At 54.4% G+C, this 26,500-nt stretch overlaps 2 protein-coding genes across 2 annotated transcripts in view; both read left to right on the top strand.

The window, feature by feature from the left end:
* Positions 1 to 284: 284 nt before the first annotated feature.
* On the top strand, positions 285 to 20,889 carry LOC147109888 (multiple epidermal growth factor-like domains protein 8). Its single transcript, XM_086002420.1, has 11 exons — positions 285 to 486; positions 3,809 to 3,972; positions 4,101 to 4,307; positions 12,011 to 12,188; positions 13,974 to 14,062; positions 14,275 to 14,488; positions 15,474 to 15,651; positions 17,000 to 17,145; positions 18,369 to 18,494; positions 19,756 to 19,913; positions 20,833 to 20,889. Exons 1-11 carry the CDS (start codon positions 285 to 287, stop codon positions 20,887 to 20,889), a joined length of 1,719 nt encoding a protein of 572 aa, XP_085858546.1.
* A 3,879-nt stretch (positions 20,890 to 24,768) lies between these two features.
* Positions 24,769 to 26,500, top strand: part of megf8 (multiple EGF-like-domains 8) — a 93,079-nt gene continuing 91,347 nt past the window's right edge. The window contains exon 1 of the mRNA XM_086002419.1: positions 24,769 to 24,916. The gene's annotated coding sequence lies outside the window, so the exon portion shown is untranslated. The remainder of the gene's footprint in view (positions 24,917 to 26,500) is intronic.

The raw sequence follows: 26,500 nt of genomic DNA, 5'->3' as shown, positions 1-26,500 counted from the left end.
CTCGGGGAATCAAGGGATATGGGGATCGGGCGGGAAAGTGGAGTTGAGGTCGAAGATCAGCCATGATCTTATTGAATGGCGGAGTGGGGCCGTGTGGCCCGACGACTCCTATTTCTTATGTATTGTCGCTAAATATACTTTGTTTCTTTCCAGCGCGTGATGGAGCTGGCCTTTGACCCTCGCCGTCCCAGTGATTGACCTCGGACGGTCAGATAATCGTTTGCAGGCTGGAGCCTCGGCGTGCCCCACCGCCCCCCCCAAGCCCCGCCGCCGGAGAGCACAGCATGGGGGCTGCCCCGTGGGGTGTGCGCAGCCAGAGGCTGAGGATGCTGGACGGGCTGGTGCTGCTGATGCTGCTGCTGTGCCGGAGGGGGCGAGCCGGAGAGTGCAAGGGCCAGCGGCAGCTCCTCAATCAACAGCCAGGCTATGTGACCGACGGACCCGGGAACTACTCTGTCAACGGGAACTGCGAGTGGCTTATCCGAGGTGAATTCCCTCCGCGTGCGCGTGCGTCTTATTCAAGGGAACTCTCGCTAATGCAGCGCCTTTCACGACCATGTGTCCTCACAAAGCGCTTCACGGCCATGGACTACTAGGATGTTGTTGAGCAGTTTTTCTTTTAATCTCGAGCATGCTGGAATACACAGCGGTGGAAGTTATGTTACATCTGTACAGAGCTCTGGTTAGACCCCATCTGGAGTAACTGTGTTCAGTTCTGGGCCCCGCACCTCGGGAAGGATATATTGGCCTCGGAGGGGGAACAGCGCAGATTCCCCAGAATGGTACTGGGTTTGAAAGGGTTAAATTACGAGGACAGGTTGCACAGACTGGGCTTGTGTTCCTTCACGTATAGAACATCTGGGTGATCTAATTGAGGTGTTCAAAATGAATACTGTGTGCAGTTTTGGTCGCCACACTATAGGAAGGATGTGATTGCATTGGAGAGGGTGCAGAGATTCACCAGGATGTTACCTGGGCTGGAGCGCTTCAGCTATGAAGAGAGACTGGACAGGCTGGGGTTGTTTTCCTTCGAGCAGAGAAGGCTGAGGGGGGACCTGATTGAGCTGTACAAAATTATGAGGGGCGTAGATAGAAAGGAACTTTTCCCCTTAGTAGAGGGGTCAATAACCAGGGGGCATAGTTTCAACGTAAGGGGCAGGAGGTTTAGAGGGGATTTGAGGAAAAACTTTTTCACCCAGAGGGTGGTTGGAATCTGGAACTCACTGCCTGAAAGGGTGGTAGAGGCAGGAACCCTCACAACATTCAAGAAGCATTTAGATGAGCACTTGAAACACCATAGCATACAAGGCTACGGATCAAGTGCTGGAAAATGGGATTAGAATAGACAGGGCTTGATGGCCGGCGCGGACACGATGGGCCGAAGGGCCTCTTCCTGTGCTGCATAACTCTATGATTCTATAATAAAGGATTCGATGGGGTAGATAGAAACTATATTTCCTCTGGTGGGGGCAGTCCAGGGGGTATAACCTTAAGATTAGAGCCAGGCCGTTCAGGAGTGATGTCAGGAAGCACTTCTTCACACAAAGGGCAGTGGAAATCTGGAAAACTCTCCCCCAAAACTGAGAATAGATTTTTTATGTCAGGTTATTAAACTCCAGTATGATTTGGACAGGTTGGGTGATTGGGCAGATGCATGGCAGATGCAGTATAATGTGGATAAATGCGAGGTTATCCACTTTGGTGGCAAAAACAGGAAGGCAGATTATTATCTGAATGGCAATAGATTGGGAGAAGGGGAAGTGCAACGAGACCTGGGTGACCTTGTGCACCAGTCGCTGAAGGTAAGCATGCAGGTGCAGCAGGCGGTTAAGAAGGCAAATGGTATGCTGGCCTTCATAGCAAGAGGATTCGAGTACAGGAGCAAGGATGTCTTGCTGTAGTTGTACAGGGCCTTGGTGAGACCACACCTTGAGTATTGTGTGCAGTTTTGGTCGCCTTATTTGGGGAAGGATGTTCTTGCCATGGAGGGAGTGCAGCGAAGATTCACCAGACTGATACCTGGGATGGCAGGAATGACGTATGAAGAGAGATTGTGTCGATTAGCCTTATATTCGCTAGAGTTTAGAAGAATGAGAGGGGATCTCATTGAAACTTATAAAATTCTAACAGGACTAGACAGACTAGATGCAGGAAGGCTGTTCCCGATGGCGGGGGAGTCCAGAACCAGGGGTCACAGTCTAAGGATAAGGGGTAAGCCATTTAGGACAGAGATGAGGAGGAATTTCTTCACCCAGAGAGTGGTGAACCTGTGGAATTCTCTACCACAGAAGGCAGTTGAGGCCAATTCATTAAATATATTCAAGAAGGAGTTGGATATATTTCTTAAGGCTAAAAGGATCAAGGGATATGGGGAGAAGGCAGGGACAGGGTACTGAATTTGGATGATCAGCCATGATCGCATTGAATGGCAGAACAGGCTCGAGGGGCCGAATGGCCTACTCCTGCTCCTATCTTCTATGTCTGTGTCTAAGGGTTACGGAACCGAGGCAGGTAGATGGTGTTAATACACCGATCGGCCGCGATCGAATTGAATGGCGGAACAGGATCGAGGGGCTGAATGGCCGCCTCCTGTTCTCGTGTAACGTTCTCGAGGGGCCGAATGGCCTCCCGCTCCTATTTAAAATTCACTCCGTTCAACTGCTGACTCTTCCTGAGGATGGATCTCTGGGCTGAGGATGGAGGGACCCCACTGAGCGTGGCTAAATGGCCAGTCTCCCAGGCCACGCAAATCCTCACGAAGGGGGCGGAGAGAGAGAGAGAGAGAGAGAGAGAGAGCCCGAGGGTTGTTGGAGCACGGATTGCTCTGCCCCAAGGAGTGGTTGAGGCAGGCACCATTGCATCTTTTAAGGGGGAGCTGATGAAACTGTGTGAAGCAGCCGATGGTGCAGGGCTGTGGGGAGAGAGCAGCAGCAGCAGCGCACTGGGGTCAGTCCTGGATTGCCCCAGCAAAGAGCTGGCACGGGCTCACAGAAACATAGAAGATAGGAGCAGGAGTAGGCCATTCGGCCCCTCGAGCCTGCTCCGCCATTCAATGAGATCGTGGCTGATCATCCAAACTCAGTACCCTGTCCCTGCTTTCTCCCCATATCCCTTGATCCCTTCAGCCTTAAGAAATATATCCAACTCCTTCTTGAATATATTTAATGAATTTGCCTCAACTGCCTTCTGTGGTAGAGAATTCCACAGGTTCACCACTCTCTGGGTGAAGAAATTCCTTCTCATCTCTGTCCTAAATGGTTTACCCCTTATCTTTAGACTGTGACCCCTGGTTCTGGACTTCCTGACCATCGGGAACATCTTTCCTGCATCTAGTCTGTCTAGCCCTGTTAGAATTTTACATAGAAACATAGAAGATAGGAGCAGGAGTAGGCCATTCGGCCCTTTGAGCCTGCTCCGCCATTCAACGAGATCACGGCTGATCATCCAAACCCTAGCACCCAGTCCCTACACCGACAGCCATCCCACCCAAGCTCTATCCCCGTAACCCCACGTATTTAATCCCCCCTAACACTAAGGGCCAATTTTTTTATCATGGCCAATCAACCTAACCTGCACATCTTTGGAAACAATTTTATAAGTTTCAATGAGATGGGCCGCACGGCCCCCTTTTCTCCGTGGTGCCAAAGTCTCACTGGATTCTCCTGTACATACAGCACTGAGGCGGAGGTGGAGGGCGCGATGGGGAGGTGTGTGTGCTTCTGTGTGTACGTAACGGGGAGCCGGGTGGGGCAGCCGGGAGTTTCTGTTTGTGCCGAGCTGGTGTGGAGTGAAGTCTGTTTGTTTCAAGCCCCAAACAGCAGTTTCCGTATCGTCCTGACCTTCATGTTCTTGGACACCGAATGCACCTACGATTACCTCTTCGTTTACGACGGGGAGTCGTACAGCAGCCCCCTCCTCGCCAGCCTGAGTGGGAGCACTCTGCCGGAGCCCCTCGAAGCACAGTCCGGAAAGGTCAGTGTAATCCTCGCCGCGGGTGTGTGCGAGCGGGGCAGAGCGTTGGCGGGTGTGTGCGAGTCTGTGGTGTCCCGAGTCTGACTCTTCCCACGTGCGCGCACGTCTCTCTCTCTCTCTCTCCTCAGATGCTGCTCCATCTGTTCAGCGACGCCAACTACAACCTGCTGGGGTTTAACGCCACGTACACCTTCACTCTCTGCCCCATGGACTGCTCTGGCCACGGGCGGTGTGACCTCGCCGGGATCTGCACGTGCCATTCGGGATGGAGCGGAGACGCCTGTGACGTTCGGAACTGCAGCGATGACTGCGTTTCGCACGGACGGTGTGTTGCGGTGAGACTCGGCTGTTGCACTCGGAGGCAGAGGGGCGGGGGGAGTACCGCTGGTGTGGGTCAGAATGGGGAGCCTCTCTTTCCCAGTCATTAAACTGCAAAGCCCAAGAGGAGGGTTTGATGACTGAAAGCCCAGGTTAATTGGAGAGGGAAGCTGGCAGATTACGCACAAGAGCAGCAGTGGGAAATTAAGTGCAAGTTAGTTAGGGTGCCGACTAACGAGATTGGATTGGGGAAATAGAGAATCTAAGAGGGAGAGACCGGCAGTGAGATTAATGTTAGCAACAGGCGCAGAGACGAGAAGGGGTGAGAGGGGGCATGACAACAGTGCAATGAACACAAAGGCAACAAGATTTTTATCATGAGCTTTGAAACAAAAGCATATAGAGAGAAAGGGTGGGATGACTAAGGGTCAAAGATAAGGGGGCAGTGGGATTAGTTTGGGATTGATACAGGGCTATGGGGAGAGAGCGGGGCAGTGGGATTAGTTTGGGATTGATACAGGGCTATGGGGAGAGAGTGGGGCAGTGGGATTAGTTTGGGATTGATACAGGGCTATGGGGAGAGAGCGGGGCAGTGGGATTAGTTTGGGATTGATACAGGGCTATGGGGAGAAAGCGGGGCAGTGGGATTAGTTTGGGATTGATACAGGGCTATGGGGAGAGAGCGGGGCAGTGGGATTTGTTTGGGATTGATACAGGGCTATGGGGAGAGAGTGGGGCAGTGGGATTAGTTTGGGGATTGATACAGGGCTATGGGGAGAGAGCAGGGCAGTGGGATTAGCTTGGGATTGACACAGGGCTGTGGGGAGAGAGCGGGGCAGTGGGATTAGTTTGGGATTGACACAGGGCTGTGGGGAGAGAGCGGGGCAGTGGGATTAGTTTGGGATTGACACAGGGCTGTGGGGAGAGAGCGGGGCAGTGGGATTAGTTTGGGGATTGATACAGGGCTATGGGGAGAGAGCGGGGCAGTGGGATTAGCTTGGGATTGATACAGGGCTATAGGGAGAGAGTGGGTCAGTGGGATTAGCTTGGGATTGATACAGGGCTATAGGGAGAGAGTGGGTCAGTGGGATTAGCTTGGGATTGATACGGCTATGGGGAGAGAGCAGGGCAGTGGGATTAGTTTGGGATTGCTGCAGGGCTATGGGGAGAGAGCGGGGCAGTGGGATTAGTTTGGGATTAATACAGGGCTATGGGGAGAGAGTGGGGCAGTGGGATTAGTTTGGGATTAATACAGGGCTATGGGGAGAGAAGGGCAGTGGGATTAGTTTGGGGATTGATACAGGGCTATGGGGAGAGAGTGGGGCAGTGGGATTAGTTTGGGATTAATACAGGGCTATGGGGAGAGAGTGGGGCAGTGGGATTAGTTTGGGATTAATACAGGGCTGTGGGGAGAGCGGGGCAGTGGGATTAGTTTGGGGATTGATACAGGGCTATGGGGAGAGAGCAGGGCAGTGGGATTAGTTTGGGATTGCTACAGGGCTATGGGGAGAGAGCGGGGCAGTGGGATTAGTTTGGGATTGCTACAGGGCTATGGGGAGAGAGCGGGGCAGTGGGATTAGTTTGGGATTAATACAGGGCTATGGGGAGAGAGCAGGGCAGTGGGATTAGTTTGGGATTGCTGTGGGGAGAGCGGGGCAGTGGGATTAGTTTGGGATTAATGCAGGGCTATGGGGAGAGAGCAGGGCAGTGGGATTAGTTTGGGGATTGATGCAGGGCTATGGGGAGAGAGTGGGGCAGTGGGATTAGTTTGGGATTGATACAGGGCTCTGGGGAGAGAGCGGGCAGTGGGATTAGTTTGGGGATTGATGCAGGGCTATGGGGAGAGAGTGGGGCAGTGGGATTAGTTTGGGATTGCTGTGGGGAGAGCGGGGCAGTGGGATTAGTTTGGGATTGGTGCAGGGCTATGGGGAGAGAGCGGGGCAGTTGGATTAGTTTGGGGATTGATGCAGGGCTATGGGGAGAGAGCGGGGCAGTGGGATTAGTTTGGGGATTGATGCAGGGCTATGGGGAGAGAGCGGGGCAGTGGGATTAGTTTGGGATTGACACAGGGCTATGGGGAGAGAGCGGGGCAGTGGGATTAGTTTGGGGATTGATGCAGGGCTATGGGGAGAGAGCAGGGCCGTGGGATTAGTTTGGGGATTGATACAGGGCTATGGGGAGAGAGCGGGGCAGTGGGATTAGTTTGGGGATTGATACAGGGCTATGGGGAGAGAGCAGGGCAGTGGGATTAGTTTGGGGATTGATACAGGGCTATGGGGAGAGAGCAGGGCAGTGGGATTAGTTTGAGATTGATACAGGGCTATGGGGAGAGAGTGGGGCAGTGGGATTAGTTTGGGATTGACAGGGCTATAGGGAGAGAGCGGGGCAGTGGGATTAGTTTGGGATTGGTACAGGGCTATGGGGAGAGAGCAGGGCAGTGGGATTAGTTTGAGATTGATACAGGGCTATGGGGAGAGAGCGGGGCAGTGGGATTAGTTTGGGGATTGATGCAGGGCTATGGGGAGAGAGCGAGGCAGTGGGATAAGTTAGGGGTTAATACAGGGCTTAGGGGAGACAGCGGGGCAGTGGGATTGATGCAGGGCTATGGGGAGAGAGCGGGGCAGTGGGATTAGTTTGGGGATTGATGCAGGGCTATGGGGAGAGAGCGGGGCAGTGGGATTAGTTTGGGATTAATACAGGGCTATGGGGAGAGAGTGGGGCAGTGGGATTAGTTTGGGATTAATACAGGGCTATGGGGAGAGAAGGGCAGTGGGATTAGTTTGGGGATTGATACAGGGCTATGGGGAGAGAGTGGGGCAGTGGGATTAGTTTGGGATTAATACAGGGCTATGGGGAGAGAGTGGGGCAGTGGGATTAGTTTGGGATTAATACAGGGCTGTGGGGAGAGCGGGGCAGTGGGATTAGTTTGGGGATTGATACAGGGCTATGGGGAGAGAGCAGGGCAGTGGGATTAGTTTGGGATTGCTACAGGGCTATGGGGAGAGAGCGGGGCAGTGGGATTAGTTTGGGATTGCTACAGGGCTATGGGGAGAGAGCGGGGCAGTGGGATTAGTTTGGGATTAATACAGGGCTATGGGGAGAGAGCAGGGCAGTGGGATTAGTTTGGGATTGCTGTGGGGAGAGCGGGGCAGTGGGATTAGTTTGGGATTAATGCAGGGCTATGGGGAGAGAGCAGGGCAGTGGGATTAGTTTGGGGATTGATGCAGGGCTATGGGGAGAGAGTGGGGCAGTGGGATTAGTTTGGGATTGATACAGGGCTCTGGGGAGAGAGCGGGCAGTGGGATTAGTTTGGGGATTGATGCAGGGCTATGGGGAGAGAGTGGGGCAGTGGGATTAGTTTGGGATTGCTGTGGGGAGAGCGGGGCAGTGGGATTAGTTTGGGATTGGTGCAGGGCTATGGGGAGAGAGCGGGGCAGTTGGATTAGTTTGGGGATTGATGCAGGGCTATGGGGAGAGAGCGGGGCAGTGGGATTAGTTTGGGGATTGATGCAGGGCTATGGGGAGAGAGCGGGGCAGTGGGATTAGTTTGGGATTGACACAGGGCTATGGGGAGAGAGCGGGGCAGTGGGATTAGTTTGGGGATTGATGCAGGGCTATGGGGAGAGAGCAGGGCCGTGGGATTAGTTTGGGGATTGATACAGGGCTATGGGGAGAGAGCGGGGCAGTGGGATTAGTTTGGGGATTGATACAGGGCTATGGGGAGAGAGCAGGGCAGTGGGATTAGTTTGGGGATTGATACAGGGCTATGGGGAGAGAGCAGGGCAGTGGGATTAGTTTGAGATTGATACAGGGCTATGGGGAGAGAGTGGGGCAGTGGGATTAGTTTGGGATTGACAGGGCTATAGGGAGAGAGCGGGGCAGTGGGATTAGTTTGGGATTGGTACAGGGCTATGGGGAGAGAGCAGGGCAGTGGGATTAGTTTGAGATTGATACAGGGCTATGGGGAGAGAGCGGGGCAGTGGGATTAGTTTGGGGATTGATGCAGGGCTATGGGGAGAGAGCGAGGCAGTGGGATAAGTTAGGGGTTAATACAGGGCTTAGGGGAGACAGCGGGGCAGTGGGATTGATGCAGGGCTATGGGGAGAGAGCGGGGCAGTGGGATTAGTTTGGGGATTGATGCAGGGCTATGGGGAGAGAGCAGGGCAGTGGGATTAGTTTGAGATTGATACAGGGCTATGGGGAGAGAGTGGGGCAGTGGGATTAGTTTGGGATTGACAGGGCTATAGGGAGAGAGCGGGGCAGTGGGATTAGTTTGGGATTGGTGCAGGGCTATGGGGAGAGAGCAGGGCAGTGGGATTAGTTTGAGATTGATACAGGGCTATGGGGAGAGAGCGGGGCAGTGGGATTAGTTTGGGGATTGATGCAGGGCTATGGGGAGAGAGCGAGGCAGTGGGATAAGTTAGGGGTTAATACAGGGCTTAGGGGAGACAGCGGGGCAGTGGGATTGATGCAGGGCTATGGGGAGAGAGCGGGGCAGTTGGATTCGTTTGGGGATGGATACAGGGCTATGGGGAGAGCGGGGCAGTGGGATAAGTTTTTTTTTATTCATTGATGGGATGTGGGCATCGCTGGCTGGCTAGGCCTGCATTTAGTGCCCATCCCTAATTGCCCTTGAGAAGATGGTGGTGAGCCGCCGCCTTGAACCACTGCAGTCCATATGGTGTAGGTACACCCACAGTGCTGTTAGGAAGGGAGTTCCAGGATTTTGGCCCAGCGACAGCGAAGGAACGGCGATACAGGTCCAAGTCAGGATGGTGTGTGGCTTGGAGGGGAACTTGTAGGTGGTGATGTTCCCATGCGTCTGCTGCCCTTGTCCTTCTAAGTGGTAGAGGTCGCGGGTTTGGAAGGTGCTGTTGAAGGAGCTTTGGTGAGTTGCTGCAGTGCATCTTGTAGATGGTACACACTGCAGCCACAGTGCGCCGGTGGTGGAGGGAGTGAATGTTGAAGGTGGTGGATGGAGTGCCAATCAAGCGGGCTGCTTTATCCTGAATGGTGTCGAGCTTCTTGAGTGTTGTTGGAGCTGCACTCATCCAGGCAAGTGGAGAGTATTCCATCACACTCCTGACTTGTGCCTTGTAGATGGTGGAAAGGCTTTGGGGAGTCGGGAGATGAGACACTCGCCGCAGAATTCCCAGCCTCCGGCCTGCTCTTGTAGCCACAGTATTTATATGGCTGGTCCAGTTCAGTTTCTGATCAATGGTAACCCCCAGGATGTTGATAGTGGGGGATTCAGCGATGATAATGCCATTGAATGTCAAGGGGAGATGGTTAGAGTCTCGCTTGTTGGAGATGGTCATTGCCTGGCACTTGTGTGGTGCGAATGTTACTTGCCACTTGTCAGCCCAAGTCTGAATGTTGTCCAGGTCTTGCTGCATATGGACACGGACTGCGTCAGTATCTGACGAGTCTCGAATGGTGCTGAACAGTGTGCAATCATCAGCGAACATCCCCACTTCTGACCTTATGATGGAGGGAAGGTCATTGATGAAACAGCTGAAGATGGTTGGGCCTAGGACACTGCCCTGAGGAACTCCTGCAGTGATGTCATGTGATTGAGATGAATGACCTCCAACAACCACAGCCAACTTTGTGCTTGGTATGATTCCAACCAATGGAGAGTTTTCCCCTTGATTCCCATTGACTTCAGTTTTGCTGGGGCTCCTTGATACCACACTCGATCAAATGCTGCCTTGATGTCAAGGGCAGTCACTCTCACCTCACCTCTTGAGTTCAGCTCTTTTGTCCATGTTTGGACCAAGGCTGTAATGAGGTCAGGAGCTGAGTGGCCCTGGCGGAACCCAAACTGGGCGTCAGTTAGCAGGTTATTGCTGAGTAAGTGCCGCTTGATAGCACTGTCGACGACACCTTCCATCACTTTGCTGATGATTGAGAGTAGACTGATGGGACGGTAATTGGCCGGGTCGGATTTGTCCTGCTTTTTGTGGACAGGACATACTTGGGCAATTTTCCACATTGCCGGGTAGATGCCAGTGTTGTAGCTGTACTGGAACAGCTTGGCTAGGGGCACAGCTAGTTCTGGAGCACAAGTCTTCAGTACTATTGCCGGAATGTTGTCAGGGCCCATAGCCTTTGCAGTATCCAGTGTCTTCAGCTGTTTCTTGACATCACGTGGAGTGAATTGAATGGGCTGAAGACTGGCATCTGTGATGCTGGGGACCTCAGAAGGAGGCCGAGATGGATCATCCACTTGGCACTTCTGGCTGGAGATAGTTGCAAATGCTTCAGCCTTGTCTTTTGCACTCACGTGCTGGGCTTCACCATCATTGAGGATGGGGATATTTTTGGAGCCTCCTCCCCCTGTTAACTGTTTAATTGTCCACCACCACTCACGACTGGATGTGGCAGGACTGCAGAGCTTTGATTTGATCCGATGGTTGTGAGATCGCTTAGCTCTGTCTATCGCATGTTGCTTCCGTTGTTTGGCATGCAAGTAGTCCTGTGTTGTAGCCTCACCAGGTTGCCACCTCATTTTTCGGTATGCCTGGTGCTGTTCCCGGCATGCTCTCCTGCACTCTTCGTTAAACCAGGGTTGATCTCCCGGCTTGATGGTAATGGTAGAGTGAGGGATATGCTGGGCCATGAGGTTACAGATTGTGGTTGAATACAATTCTGCTGATGGCCCACAGCTAGGGGTTAATACAGGGCTTTGGTGAGAGAGCAGGGCAGTGGGATTAGTTTGGGGATTGATACAGGGCTATGGGGAGAGAGCAGGGCAGTGGGATTAGTTTGTGATTGATACAGGGCTATGAGGAGTGAGCGGGGCAGTGGGATTAGTTTGTGATTGATACAGGGCTATGAGGAGTGAGCGGGGCAGTGGGATTAGTTTGGGATTGACGCAGGGCTATGGGGAGAGAGCGGGACAGTGGGATTAGTTTGGGATTGATACAGGGCTATGGGGAGAAAGCAGGGCAATGGGATTAGTTTGGGATTGATACAGGGCTGTGGGGAGAGAGCGGGGCAGTGGGATTAGTTTGGGATTGCTATGGGGAGAGAGCGGGGCAGTGGGATTAGTTTGGGGATTGATACAGGGCTATGGGGAGAGAGCAGGGCAATGGGATTAGTTTGAGATTGATACAGGGCTGTGGGGAGAGCGCAGGGCAATGGGATTAGTTTGAGATTGATACAGGGCTGTGGGGCGAGAGCGGGGCAGTGGGATTAGTTTGGGGATTGATACAAGGCTATGGGGAGAGAGCAGGGCAGTGGGATTAGTTTGGGATTGATACAGGGCTATGGGGAGAGCGGGGCAGTGAGATTGATTTGGGATTGATACAGGGCTATCGGGAGAGAGCAGGGCAGTGGGATTAGTTTGGGATTGATACAGGGCTATGGGGAGAGCGGGGCAGTGAGATTGATTTGGGATTGATACAGGGCTATGGGGAGAGTACGGGCAGTGGGATTAGTTTGGGCATTGATGCAGGGCTACGGGGATTGAGCGGGGCAGTGCGATTATTTTGGGATTGATACAGGGCTATGGGGAGAGAGCGGGGCAGTGGGATTATTTTGGGATTGACACGGCTATGGGGAGAGACCCGGGTAGTGGGATTAGTTTGGGATTGACACAGGGCTATGGGGAGAGAGCGGGGCAGTGGGATTTGTTTGGGATTGACACAGGGCTCTGGGACTAGGAGTTTGTTCTAATGTGGCTCTTGTGTGAAGTATTTTTCTCGCTTTGACACAGACTCAGCATTGCCAGTGCCACCCAGGGTTCATAGGTCACACCTGTGACCTTTCACTCAATGATAACCAGAGTGCGGGCAGCTGGTACAACGTCAGCAGATCGGACCCAGAGTTCGTGGGACGCACAGCGGCTGCCGGGACCTTTCTAAATACCACCAACTCGCTCTACATATTTGGAGGTAGGCCTCCTCAGGGCATCTTCTTCCTCAAGTTTAGGTGCCCAGATTTAATCTATCTAATACGATAGCAAAATACTGCGGATGCTGGAAATCCAAACTAACAACTGGAAACGCTGGAAAAACTGAGCAGGCCAGGCAGCATCCGTGGAGAGAGAAACAGAGTTAACGTTTCAGGTCTGGGGCCCTTCATCAGAACTGGAAAAAGCTGGAGATGTAACAGATATTAAGCGGGTGCAGAGACAGGGCGGGGGGTGGTTAGGAGGGGAGGAAGGAATTGAAAGAACATCCTGTACTTTTGTAAGAGGCAGGAAAGATAAAATGTTGCAAATGGGAATGGCAAAAATCATACTGCATGAAAAATGAGGGCAGGGATAATTATCTGAAATTGTTGAACTCAATATTGAGTCCGGCAGGCTGCAAAGTGCCCAATCGAAAGATGGGGTGCTGTTCCTCGAGCTTACGTTGAGCTTCATTGGAACAATGCAATAGGCCGAGGACAGAGAGATCAGAGTGGGAGTGAAGTGGAGAATTAAAGTGACAGGCGACCGGAAGCTCAGGGTCACCCTTACGGACTGAATGGAGGTGTTCCACAAAGCGGTCACCCAATCTGCGTTTGGTCTCCCCAATGTAGGAGACCACATCGTGAGCAGCGAATACAGTATACTAGATTGCAAGAAGTACAAGTAATTCGCTGTTTCACCTGGAAGGGGTGTTTGGGGCCCTGGACAGTGGGAAGGGAGGAGGTAAAAGGGCATGTGTTGCATCTCCTGCGCTTGCACGGGAAGGTGCCGGGCAAAGGAGAAGGGCTGTTAGGGGTGATTGAGGAGTGGACCAGGGTATCGCGGAGAGAGTGGTCCCTTCGGAATGCTGAAAGGGGAGGTGAGGGGAAGATGCGTTTGGTGGTGGGATCACGTTGGAGGTGGCGGAAATGGCGGAGGATGATACGTTGAATGTGGAGGCTGGTGGGGTGAAAGGTGAGGACAAGGGGAACCCTATCATGGTTCTGGGAGAGTGTTTGATGGGACAGTGTAGAGGGAGCTTTACTCTGTATCTAACCCGTACTGTACCTGTCTTGGGAGTGTTTGATGGGTCAGTGTAGAGGGAGCTTTACTCTGTATCTAACCCGTGCTGTACCTGCCCTGGGAGTGTTTGATGGGTCAGTGTAGAGGGAGCTTTACTCTGTATCTAACCCATGCTGTACCTGCCCTGGGAGTGTTTGATGGGTCAGTGTAGAGAGAGATTTACTCTGTATCTAACCCATGCTGTACCTGCCCTGGGAGTGTTTGATGGGACAGTGTTGAGGGAGCTTTACTCTGTATCTAACCCGTACTGTACCTGTCTTGGGAGTGTTGATGGGACAGTGTAGAAGGAGCTTTACTCTGTATCTAACCCGTGCTGTACCCGCCCTGGGAGTGTTTGATGGGACAGTGTAGAGGTAACTTTACTCTGTATCTAACCCGTGCTGTACCTGCCCTGGGAGTGTTTGATGGGACAGTGTAGAGGGAGCTTTACTCTGTATCTAACCCGTGCTGTACCTGCCCTGGGAGTGTTTGATGGGACAGTCTAGAGGGAGCTTTACGCTGTATCTAACCCGTGCTGTACCTGCCCTGGGAGTGTTTGATGGGACAGTGTAGAGGGAGCTTTACTCTGTATCTAAGTCATGCTGTAGTTATTTTTGTGACAGACCCGTCTTGCTGGTTAATCTTTGCTTGTATAATGTTCTTGCCCTGTCGAGGGACACAGACCTGAATGCAATTGAAAGACTGCTTCTATGTGCACTTGCAGGGTTTGATCTGAATGAAGTCCTGGGCGACCTTGTTAGATACAATTTCACAAGTAACCAGTGGCATCGGAGTGTGCTCACCCCCTCTCCAGTAAGTAGCAACCCTCCCCGCTCAGTGTCTGTCCCTTCGCCATGGCGCCTGCGGGCCCCCTCCCCTCGGAGCCTGCGGGCCCCCCTCCCCTCGGAACCTGCGGGCCTCGGCGCCCCGCGGGCCCCCTCCCCCTCCGCGTGTGCTGCCTCCCTCCAGTGTCCGTGTACGTGCTGCTCTCTGTCCTAAGATGCTCTTGTGATTTGTCCTTGCAGCCTGCACGACACTCTCACAGTGCCGTCGAGTGGAAGGGAGGTATGCTGCTGTTCGGGGGTGAGCTGGCAGATGGCTCGCTGGCCAATGACGTCTGGCTGTACGAACCGGTGCCCGAGAGCTGGAGGCTGCTGTCGGCGGTGAATTCCCAGAGCCCACCCGGGCTGGCAGCTCATGCTGCCACTGTGGTGGATCAATATCTATATGTGTGCGGAGGTGAGTGTAATCAGCGATGGACCAATATCTATATGTGTGCGGCTGTGTGTGTGGAGATGAGTGATCAGCAGTAGACCAATATCTGTGTGTGTGTGTGCAGAGGAGAGTGTGTTCACTGCTGTCTTAAATCTCTGATTCACTTGGGTTCTTTAGTTCCATCCAGGCACACTGGTGGGTTATTGGGCAGGGCGTGGGTGTACAAATGCTGGCTGTGTGGTGTGGAAGCAAGGTGCACTGCAGCAGCCGTCACACAGGGACCAGCTGTTGGTGGCACTGTGGGCAAGGACCAGTATAGAGGGAGCTTTACTCTGTATCTAACCTGTGCTTTACCTACCCTGGGAGTGTTTGTTGGGACAGTGCAGAGGGAGCTTTACTCTGTATCTACCCCGTGCTGTACCTGCCCTAGAAGTGTTTGATGGGGACAGTGTAGTGGGAGCTTTACTCTGTATCTAACCCGTGCTGTACCTGTCCCGGGAGTGTTTGGTGGGACAGTGTAGAGGGAGCTTTACTCTGTGTCTAACCCGTGCTGTACCTGCCCTGGGAGTGTTTGATGGGGACAGTGTAGAGGGAGCTTTACTCTGTATCTAACCCGTGCTGTACCTGCCCTGGGAGTGTTTGATGGGACAGTGTAGAGGGAGCTTTACTCTGCATCTAACCCCGTGCTGTACCTGCCCTGGGAGTGTTTGATGGGACAGTGTAGAGGGAGCTTTACTCTGTATCTAACCCCGTGCTGTACCTGCCCTGGGAGTGTTTGATGGGACAGTGTAGAGGGAGCTTTACTGTGAATCTAACCCGTGCTGTACCTGCCCTGAGAGTGTTTGATGGGACAGTGTAGAGGGAGCTTTACTCTGTATCTAACCCCGTGCTGTACCTGCCCTGGGAGTGTTTGATGGGACAGTGTAGAGGGAGCTTTACTCTGTATCTAACCCCGTGCTGTACCTTACTCCCCACCCCCGGTGTAACATTCTCTGCCTTCTCCCCCAAGGGCGGACTGGGTTCGACAGGTTCAGCGCTCGGATGCTCCGGTTTCACCTGGGGAAGCGGATCTGGGAGGAAGTGGCTCCCACTGGAGGGAGGAGCCCGGCCGTGGCTGGTCACTCCATGGTCTTCCACCCTGCCTCGCGCATGCTGCTCGTGCACGGGGGGCATCGCGTCTCTCCACGGTAAGTGTGGGGCGGGGTGAGGGGCGAGTACACACTCCCCAGAGAGAGACACACCCCATGTACACAGTGTCAGCCGTGGAACAGTGGGTAGCACCTCTCGCCTCCGAGTCAGAAGGCTGTGGGTTCAAGTCCCACTCCAGGGACTTCAGCGCGAAAGTCACTCCCTGCGCTGTACTGAGGGAGCACTGCGCCATCAATGGCACCGCCTTTCAGATACGCTGTTAAACCGAGGCACCGTCTGCCCTCACAGATAGACGTAAAAGGTCCCGTGACACTTCGAAGAAGAGCAGGGGAGTTCTCCCTGCTGTCCTGGGCCAATATTTATCCCTCAATCAACATCACTAAAAATACAGATTACAGGAAACTCTTTTTTATCCAGCACCTAAATACCCAGAAATCTCTGTTAACCGGCAAAATTCAGGAGTAGGTTCAGGTAAGTTTTACTTCATATTAGTGGCCTGTTCCTAGATCTGTGGCCGGGTTCCTGCACCTGTTGCTAAGCAACAGGGACGCTTGGATCTTGTGGTCGGGTTCCTGCACCTGTTGCTAAGCAACAGGGACGCTTGGATCGTGTGGTCGGAGTTCCTGCATCTGTTGCTAAGCAACAGGGAAGCCTGGATTTGTTGCTGTGTACGGAGCTCTTGTACCTTTTATTATATGTAATGAAATCCGTTTGTCTTGCCTGTATTCGTTTTGCACTCATGTATATTACCCTCCCCCACACGGTGTATAGTTTCACTTCCTCTTCCCTGACTAACCTGGAAGGTTCCAGGTCTTGGCTCTTGGCTCCGCCCCTGACTTCTCTTACTTAAAGATCCCAGGATCTGTATGACTCATTCCTGTGAGCCAGTCAGTGTGTTGAGATGTTAGCTCTGATCTTAGTGATTAAAAGCCAACTTGTTAAAGTCTATAACTTCTAGTTTTGTGGTTATTGAAGGCACATCACTATACCTCTCTGTAATCCGGACATTTTGATAAACCGGCACCACGCCGGTCCTGTTGGTACCGGATAAAGAAGAGTTTCCTGTATCTGGATATTATCACATTGCAGTTTGTGGGAGCTTGCTCCGATTTGCTACCGTGTTTCCTACATCACAACAGTTCAAAAGGACCTGACACTAAAGCGCTTTGGGAAAAGCCCGATAGACCTGCAGGTCGGTCTTTCTTTCTGTACACTCTCCCCAGAGAGAGATGCACCCCATGTGCAGTGTGTCCCGGAAGGATGCCCCCTCCGCCCCTGCCAGACTGGGACAGGCCCTCTCCCTCTGGCCATGATTGTGTGGGTTTGTATTGAAACGCGGCCAGCGCTGGGCTTGTTGTTCAGGACTCTGCTGCTTCTCTCCCCCAGGTCCAGCCATCGGACCAATACGACCGACGCCTTCCACGTCGACCTCCGCTACTGGACCACCTTCAAGGCCCGCCCGTCGCTGAGCAGCCCGAGGGAGCGAGCTTTCCACTCGGCCACCGTAATCGGCAACTACATGGTGGTGTACGGTGAGTCTGCTGGAGGGTGGGGGGGTCCATGGTGAGAGAGAGAGTCAGCACCTTCAGGGGAGGGGAGAGAGAGTCAGCACCTTCAGGGGAGGGGGGAGAGAGAGAGAGTCAGCACCTTCAGGGGAGGGGGAAGAGAGTCAGCACCTTCAGGGGAGGGGGGAGAGTCAGCACCTTCAAGGGAGGGGGGAGAGTCAGCACCTTCAAGGGAGGGGGGAGAGTCAGCACCTTCAGGGGAGGGGGGAGAGAGAGTCAGCACCTTCAGGGGAGGGGGGAGAGAGTCAGTACCTTCAGGGGAGGGGGAAGCGAGTCAGCACCTTCAGGGGAGGGGGGAGAGAGTCGGCCCCTTCAGGGGAGGGGGGAGAGAGTCGGCACCTTCAGGGGAGGGGAGAGAGTCAGCACCTTCAGGGGAGGGGGGAGAGAGAGTCAGCACCTTCAGGGGAGGGGGGAGAGAGTCAGCACCTTCAGGGGAGGGGGGAGAGAGTAAGCACCTTCAGGGGAGGGGAGAGAGTCAGCACCTTCAGGGGAGGGGGGAGAGAGTCAGCACCTTCAGGGGAGGGGGGAGAGAGCACCTTCAGGGGAGGGGGTAGAGCGCACCTTCAGGGGAGGGGGGAGAGAGTCAGCACCTTAAGGGGAGGGGGGAGAGAGTCAGCACCTTCAGGGGAGGGGGGAGAGAGTCAGCACCTTCAGGGGAGGGGGGAGAGAGTCAGCACCTTCAGGGGAGGGGGGAGAGAGTCAGCACCTTCAGGGGAGGGGGAGAGAGTCAGCACCTTCAGGGGAGGGGGGAGAGAGTCAGCACCTTCAGGGGAGGGGGGAGAGAGTCAGCACCTTCAGGGGAGGGGGGAGAGAGTCAGCACCTTCAGGGGAGGGGGGAGAGAGTCAGCACCTTCAGGAGAGGGGAGAGAGTCAGCACCTTCAGGGGAGGGGGGAGAGAGTCAGCACCTTCAGGGGAGGGGGGAGAGAGTCAGCACCTTCAGGGGAGTGGGGAGAGAGTCAGCACCTTCAGGGGAGGGGGAGAGAGTCAGCACCTTAAGGGGAGGGGGGGGGAAGAGAGTCAGCACCTTCAGGGGAGGGGGGAGAGAGTCAGCACCTTCAGGGGAGGGGGGAGAGAGTCGGCACCTTCAGGGGAGGGGGGAGAGAGTCAGCACCTTCAGGGAGTGTCTTTCACCACGAGCGGTGGGTGCGAGTGCTCACCTTTAACCTGATGCTGTTCCCCCGATGTTTAGGCGGTAATGTTCACATTCACTATCAGGAGGAGAAGTGTTACGACGGCGACATCTTTTTCTACCACCTGGGCTGCCACCAGTGGGTCTCCAGCGAGGAGCTTGGTCTCCTGATCAACACAGGCGACGGTAAGAGAGCAGTTAACTCACGAGATCCATGTGTCGGGTCAGGCATGCTTTCCACTCCCAGGGCAGGTACAACACAGGTTAGATACAGAGTAAAGCGCCCTCTGCACTGTCCCATCAAACACTCCCAGGGCAGATACAGCACGGGTTAGATATAGAGTAAAGCTCCCTCTACGCTGTCCCCATGACACTCCCAGAGCAGGTACAGCACGGGGTTCGATGCGAGTAAAGCTCCACCTACACTGTCCCATTACACACTCCCAGGGCAGGTACAGCACGGGTTAGATACAGAGTAAAGCTCCCTCTGCACTGTCCCATCAAACACTCCCAGGGCAGGTACAGCACAGGGTTAGATACAGAGTAAAGCTCCCTCTGCACTGTCCCATCAAACACTCCCGGGGCAGGTACAGCATGGGTTAGATACAGAGCCCATCAAACACTTCCAGGGCATGTACAGCACGGGGTTAGATACAGAGTAAAGCTCCCTCTACACTGTCCCATCAAACACTCCCAGGGCAGGTACAGCACGGGTTAGGTACAGAGTAAAGCTCCCTTTACACTGTCCCCATCAAACACTCCCAGGGCAGGTACAGCACGGGTTAGATACAGAGTAAAGCTCCCTCTACACTGTCCCATCAAACACTCCCAGGGCAGGTACAGCATAGGTTAGATACAGAGTAAAGCTCCCTTTACACTGTCCCCATCAAACACTCCCAGGGCAGGTACAGCACGGGTTAGATACAGAGTAAAGCTCCCTCTACACTGTCCCATCAAACACTCCCAGGGCAGGTACAGCACGGGTTAGATACAGAGTAAAGCTCCCTCTACACTGTCCCATCAAACACTCCCGGGGCAGGTACAGCACGGGTTAGATACAGAGTAAAGCTCCCTCTACACTGTCCCCATCAAACACTCCCAGGGCAGGTCCAGCACGGGTTAGATACAGAGTAAAGCTCCCTCTACACTGTCCCCATCAAACACTCCCAGGGCAGTTACAGCACGGGGTTAGATACAGAGTAAAGCTCCCTTTACACTGTCCCCATCAAACACTCCCAGGGCAGGTACAGCACGGGTTAGATACAGAGTAAAGCTCCCTCTACACTGTCCCATCAAACACTGCCAGGGCAGGTACAGCACGGGTTAGATACAGAGTAAAGCTCCCTCTACACTGTCCCATCAAACACTCCCAGGGCAGGTACAGCGTGGATTGTACCTCATCACCAGATACTTGGAGTTTGAATTTCTTTTGGTTCTATCTTCTCAGGGCGGGAGAGTAAATCTTTCCGAGGACGTTATTCCCACGTTGCCGCGGTAATGAATGGAAATATCCTGCTGGTTGCCGGGGGTTACAGCGGCCGACCTATGGGTGACCTCGTGGCCTACAAAGTTCCCATTTTTGTCTCCCAGGTTTTGGCCCAAAATGTAAGTAGGGTTTGTCTCATTGGTGGAAATTTTTTGCCCTGTAAGAGCAGTCTGCATTGGGCAGTCAGCGAGCAAGGGGGCAAAGGTCAAGGAATCAAGAGGGAAGCTGGAGGTCGGATGGAGACCGGCTGTAATGTTGCAACGTGGAAGAATTTTGAAGGGGGTGCAGGAACCGGAAGACCTAAGGGTGTCTGTAAACAAATCTTTGTAGGTGACAGGACAAGCTGAGAAGGCTGTTAAAACAAGGGAGCGTGTATGATTTGTTTTAATGTATAGAGTACAAAAGGAAGGAAGTTATGCTAAACCTTTATAAAACACCGGTTGGGCCTCAGCCTGAGTATGGTGTTCAATTCTGGTCGCCGTACATTAGGAAGGATGTCAAGGCCTTGGATAGGGTGCTGAGGCGATTGACCAGAATGGTACCAGGAATGAGGGACTTCAGTTATGTGGAGAGACTGGAGAAACTGGGGCTGTTCTGCTTGGAGCAGAGAAGGCTAAGAGGAGATTTAATTGTTTTTTAAAATTTGTTCACGGAATGTGGGCGTCGCTGGCAAGGCCAGCATTTATTGCCCATCCCTAAATTGTCCTCGAGAAGGTGGGGGTGAGCCGCCGCCTTGAACCGCTACAGTCCGTCTGTCTTTGTCACGGTTTGGTACAACGAAGTGGCTGGCTGGGCCGTTTCAGGGGGCAGTTGAGAGTCAACCACATTGCCGTGGGTCTCGAGTCACATATAGGCCAGACCGGGTAAGGGCAGCAGATTTCCTTTCCGAAAGGACATTAGTGAACCAGATGGGTTTTATTTAATAGAGGTGTTCAAAATGATGAGGGGTTTTGAGACGAGTAGATAGGAGAAATTGTTCCCAGTGGCTGGACTCGACCAAGGGATCAACAGTCACCGCTTCTCTGCATTTCCCTGTAGCATGTCCGTTCACTCGTGAACAAGGCCCGAGCCATCCGTGAGCCTATTGTGGATTAGAGTATTGACATCTTGGCCTTGACTGAAACCTGGATCACGGTGGTGACACCTTGCTGGTTAACGAAGTCTGCTTGTCTAAACGTGCCCGTGAAAGGGTGCTAGAGCAGGAAACCTTCACAACATTCAAGAAGCATTTAGATGAGCACTTGAAACGCCATAGCATACAAGGCTTCGGACCAAGTGCTGGAAAATGGGATTAGAATAGACAGGGCTTGATGGCCGGCGCAGACACGATGGGCCGAAGGGCTTCTTTCTGTACTCTATGACAGTCCATCTCCCACATCCCACTACCCGCTTCCAACTCTCTTTCTTTATGAATACTCTACCACCCTTTCAGGCAGTGAGTTCCAGATTCCAACCACCCTCTGGGTGAAAATGCTTTTCCTCAAATCCCCTCTAAACCTCCTGCCCCTTACCTTGAAACTATGCCCCCTGGTTATGGACCCCTCTATTAAGGGGAAAAGTTCCTTTCTATCTACCCTATCGCCTCAATCAGGTCCCCCCTCAGCCTTCTCTGCTCTAAAGAAAACAACCCCAGCTTGTCCAATCTCTCTTCATAGCTGAAGCGCTCCAGCCCAGTTAACATCCTGGTGAATACTGCCTGGATGATTGTAGTTCCAACAACACTCAAGAAGCTCGACAACATCCAGGACAAAGCAGCCCGCTTGATTGGCAGTGGCAGTGAAACATAGAAGATAGGAGCAGGAGTAGGCCATTCGGCCCCTCGAGCCTGCTCCGCCATTCAATGCGATCATGGCTGATCATCCAAATTCGGTACCCGGTCCCTGCTTTCTCCCCATACCCCTTGATCCTTTTAGCCTTAAGAAATATATCCAACTCCTTCTTGAATATATTTCATGTATTGGCCTCTACTGCCTTCTGTGGTAGAGAATTCCACAGGTTCACCACTCTCTGGGTGAAGAAATTCCTCCTCATTTCTGTCCTAAATGGCCTACCCCTTATCCTTAGACTGTGACCCCTGGTTCTGGACTCCCCGACCATCGGGAACATCATTCCTGCATCTAGTCTGTCCAGTCCTGTCAGAATTTTATAAGTTTCAATGAGATCCCCTCTCATTCTTCTAAACTCCAGCGAGTACAAGCCCAATCGACCCAATCTCTCCTCGTATGTCATTCCTGCCATCCCAGGTATCAGCCTGGTGAATCTTTGCTGAACTCCTTCCATGGCAAGAACATCCTTCCTCAGATAAGGCGACCAAAACTGCACACAATACTCAAGCTGTGGTCTCACCAAGGCCCTGTATAACTGCAGCAAGACATCCTTGTTCCTGTACTCGAACCCTCTCGCTACGAGGGCCAACATGCCATTTGCCTTCTTAACCGGCTGCTGCACCTGCATGCTTACCTTCAGCGACTGGTGCACAAGGATACCCAGGTCTCATTGCACTTCCCCTTCTCCCAATCTATTGCCATTCAGATAATCTGTCTTCCTGTTTTTGCCACCAAAGTGGATAACCTCACATTTATCCACGTTATATTGCATCTGCCATGCTTTTGCCCAATCACCCAGCCTGTCCAAATCATCCTGGAGTTTCTCGGCATCCTCCTCACAGCACACATGCCCACCCAGCTTTGTGTCGTCTGCAAATTTGGGGATATTACATCTAGTTCCCTTGTCTAGATCATTAATATATATTGTGATAGCTGGGGCCCAAGGACTGATCCCTGCGGTACCCCACTAGTCACTGCCTGCCACTCGGAAAAAGACCCGTTTATTCCAACTGTTTGCTTTCTGTCTGCCAACCAGTTCTCTATCCAAGTCAATACCTTGCCCCCAATCCCATGTGCCTTAACTTTACACGCTAATCTCTTATGCGGGACCTTATCGAAAGTCTTGTCTGATGGGGCAGTGTGTCCGACACAGTTTGATGAGAGCTTCAGTCAAAGTAAATGACTGCCGATCTCACCGCCTGTGCCGTGCTGGAGCCGGGGGTAGCTGTGAACCCAGGGTTTGGTACGGGGGAGTGTTGTTCCCTGCTGTTGTTGTCGGGCGCGATCCTGACCTTTGCGCTCTGCCTGTTGAAGGTGCATCTGGATTATTGCTCGCTGTACGGGGTGGAGGAGGCCTGCAGTAAGGACCCCCGAGTGCGTGTGGTGTCAGGCACGTTGCCAGAGTTACCAGCCACACAGCACGGTGAGTGCAGGGGCGTGTGATGGGGAAAGAGGGGTGCGTGCAGAGGGGGACGTGCGACGGGGAGAGAGGGGTGCATGCGGAGAGGGACGTGCGACGGGGAGAGAGGAGGCGTGCGGATAGAGCGTGTGACGGGGAGAGGGGTGCGTGCGGAGGGGGACGTGCGGCGGGGGGAGAGGGGCGCATGCGGCGGGGGGGAGAGGGGCGCATGCGGCGGGGGGGAGAGGGGCGTGCGGCGGGGGAGAGGGGCACGTGCGGCGGGGGAGAGGGGCACGTGCGGCGGGGGAGAGGGGCGCGTGCGGCGGGGGGGAGGGGTGCGTGCGACGGGGGGAGGGGTGCGTGCGGCGGGGGAGAGGGGCGCGTGCGGCGGGGAGAGGTGTGTGCGGCGGGGGAGAGGGGTGCGTGCGACGGGGGGGAGGGGTGCGTGCGGCGGGGGAGAGGGGCGTGTGCGGCGGGGGAGAGGCCTGTGCGGCGGGGGAGAGGGGCGCGTGCGGCGGGGGGGAGGGGCGCGTGCGACGGGGGAGAGGGGCGCGTGTGTGGCGGGGGGAGAGGCGCGTGCGGCGGGGAGCGGGGCCGTGCGACGGGGGAGAGAGGGGCCGTGCGACGGAGAGAGAGGAGCGCGTGCGATGGAGAGAGGAGCGCGTGCGACGGGGAGGGAGGGGGCCCGTGCGACGGGGAGGGAGGGGCCGTGCGACGGGGAGGGAGGGGCCGTGCGACGGTGAGGGAGGGGCCGTGCGACGGAGAGAGAGGAGCGCGTGCGACGGGGAGGGAGGGGCCGTGCGACGGAGAGAGAGGAGCGCGTGCGACGGGGAGGGAGGGGCCGTGCGACGGGGAGGGAGGGGCCGTGCGACGGGGAGGGAGGGGCCGTGCGACGGGGAGGGAGGGGCCGTGCGACGGAGAGAGAGGAGCGCGTGCGACGGGGAGGGAAGGGCCGTGCGACGGAGAGAGAGGAGCGCGTGCGACGGGGAGGGAGGGGCCGTGCGACGGAGAGAGAGGAGCGCGTGCGACGGGGAGGGAAGGGCCGTGCGACGGGGGAGGGAAGGGCCGTGCGACGGAGAGAGAGGAGCGCGTGCGACGGGGAGGGAGGGGCCGTGCGACGGGGAGGGAGGGGCCGTGCGACGGGGAGGGAGGGGCCGTGCGACGGAGAGAGAGGAGCGCGTGCGACGGGGAGGGAGGGGCCGTGCGACGGAGAGAGAGGAGCGCGTGCGACGGGGAGGGAGGGGCCGTGCGACGGGGAGGGAGGGGCCGTGCGACGGGGAGGGAGGGGCCGTGCGACGGGGAGGGAAGGGCCGTGCGACGGAGAGAGAGGAGCGCGTGCGACGGGGAGGGAGGGGCCGTGCGACGGGGAGGGAGGGGCCGTGCGACGGGGAGGGAGGGGCCGTGCGACGGGGAGGGAGGGGGCCGTGCGACGGGGAGGGAGGGGCCGTGCGACGCGGGGGGAGAGGGGCGCGTGCGACGGGGGGAGATGGGCCGCCACGGGGGAGGGAGGGGCGCGTGCGACTGGGGGGGGGGGCCGTGCCACGGAGAGGGAGGGGCGTGAGCGACGGGGAGGGAGGGGCGCGTGCGACGTGGGGGAGAGGGGCGTGTGCGACGGGGGGAGTGCGTGCCTGCGACGGTGTGGGTGGGGGCCCAGTCTCCCGCTCGAGGTCCTGACACCAGGTGAACTATCTGAGTGTGTGTGTGTGTGTGTGCAGAGTTCCAGTCACTGACGGCGTGTTGTTCCCACAGTGTCCTCACGTGGGCTGTCTGGGTTTGGCGAGACTCCTTCCAGACTGCCAGTCCTGTTTGGTGTTTGGACAGAGCCGTGTGTCACCCCCTCAAGCCGCAGGGTTACTCGGATGGTGTGTTCAGACAGGCGTCTGCCTCTCTTTCGCAGGTAAATTGCCCAGTTACTAAAAGAAAAATAAGTTACTTTAGTCAGTTTTATTATAAATCTACTGATGACTTTCTATCCATTCCTCGGTTGGTTGATTGATATCAGGGAGCCAAACTCTGTATCAGGTACATGGATCAGAGGGTTAGTTGGGGAACATGAGGCCATTTGGCCCCTCGAGCCTCTTCACCAATTAATTAGTTCATGCAGTTATACAGGACCTGGAGTACTGTGTACAGTTTTGGTCTCCTTACCTAAGAAAGGATATACTTGCCATAGAGGGAGTGCAGCGAAGGTTCACCAGACTGATTCCTGGGATGGCAGGACTGTCTTATGAGGAGAGATTGGGTCGACTAGGCCTGTATTCACTAGAGTTTAGAAGAATGAGAGGGGAGCTCATTGAAACGTATCAAATTCTGACGGCTAGACAGACTGGATGCAGGGAGGATGTTTCCCCTGGCTGGGGGGTCTAGAACGAGGGGTCACAGTCTCAGAATAAGGGGTCGGCCATTTAGGACTGAGATGAGGAGAAATTTCTTCACTCAGAGGGTGGTGAATCTTTGGAATTCTCTGCCCCAGAGGGCTGTGGAGGCTCAGTCATTGAGTATATTCAAGACAGAGATCGATAGATTTTTGGGAATTAAGGAATATGGGGATCGGGCCGGAAGATGGAGATGAGGTCGAAGATCAGCCATGATCTTATTGAATGGCGGAGCAGGCTCGAGGGGCCAAATGGCCGACTCCTGCTCCTATTTCTAATGTTCTTATGTATCCAAAAAAAATAAAGGGAACCTTGCTGCCCACATGCCCTGATGGTGTAGTTGTCACACTTTTTCACCTATCACACGTGATTGCTGGCGTTTTGTACATTGATATACAGGAAACTTTGTGATATCCGGCACCGACGGGACCGAGCTGTTGCCGTCCCATCAAAACTGCCGGACATACCAGCGTTAATGTTGAAGCATATGGAGGTTTTCATCCCCGTATCTGGCAACAAACACTGTTGCTTAGCAACAGCTTCAAACAGCCAGCCCGTACCTTGGAAGCGTCTCTGTAGCTTAGCAACAGCTTCAGAGAGACTTTCCAGAGCCTGACTGTTGGGGGAAAAAAAAGCCACGAGAAGAAAAAAAACCTAACAAAACGGCTCCTGATTTCTGCCGGTAGATCGAGGTTTCCGGACATACAACCTCCGGATAAACAAAGTCTCCTGTACCGGCAATTTAATATGATCTTTTTCATTGATCATTCCTGCTTTACTTTTTAACAGATTGTTTCATGTAATCTTTTCTGTTCCCCGAGAATTTATATTTATCTCTTTTTTGCTCATCTCCCTGTTTTATATCTTTAAGCTGTTATTATTTCCACCCGGACCTCCCCCCCCACTCTTTATTGGATTACAGTCTGTCCCACAGCCCGATTTATCCTCTCGACTAGGACTCGGCCCCCAGCACCGGTTCAGGCGCAGCTTGTCCCAGCAGCACAGCATTGCTGCTTGCACCTGGTGCCTGCATTGGTTTACCGCCCCCCCCAACTTGTCCCACGGCTGTATCTGGCTGGTGAGGCAGGGTTGCAGGTTCCAGCCTG

Source organism: Somniosus microcephalus, chromosome 12 (assembly GCF_052327205.1).
Source record: "Somniosus microcephalus isolate GS21.2 chromosome 12, FLI_Smic_1.0, whole genome shotgun sequence".
In the NCBI taxonomy this organism is placed as follows: Eukaryota; Metazoa; Chordata; class Chondrichthyes; order Squaliformes; family Somniosidae; genus Somniosus; species Somniosus microcephalus.
This window is presented reverse-complemented; position numbering and strand designations above follow the sequence as displayed.

Excerpts from the sequence above, each read along its gene's own strand:
- LOC147109888 (XM_086002420.1), top strand. The coding sequence starts at position 285 with ATGGGGGCTGCCCCGTGGGGTGTGCGCAGCCAGAGGCTGAGGATGCTG. Across the intron at positions 487-3,808 it reads CTGCGAGTGGCTTATCCGAG|CCCCAAACAGCAGTTTCCGT; the intron begins GTGAATTCCCTC and ends GTTTGTTTCAAG. Across the intron at positions 18,495-19,755 it reads CCTGATCAACACAGGCGACG|GGCGGGAGAGTAAATCTTTC; the intron begins GTAAGAGAGCAG and ends CTATCTTCTCAG.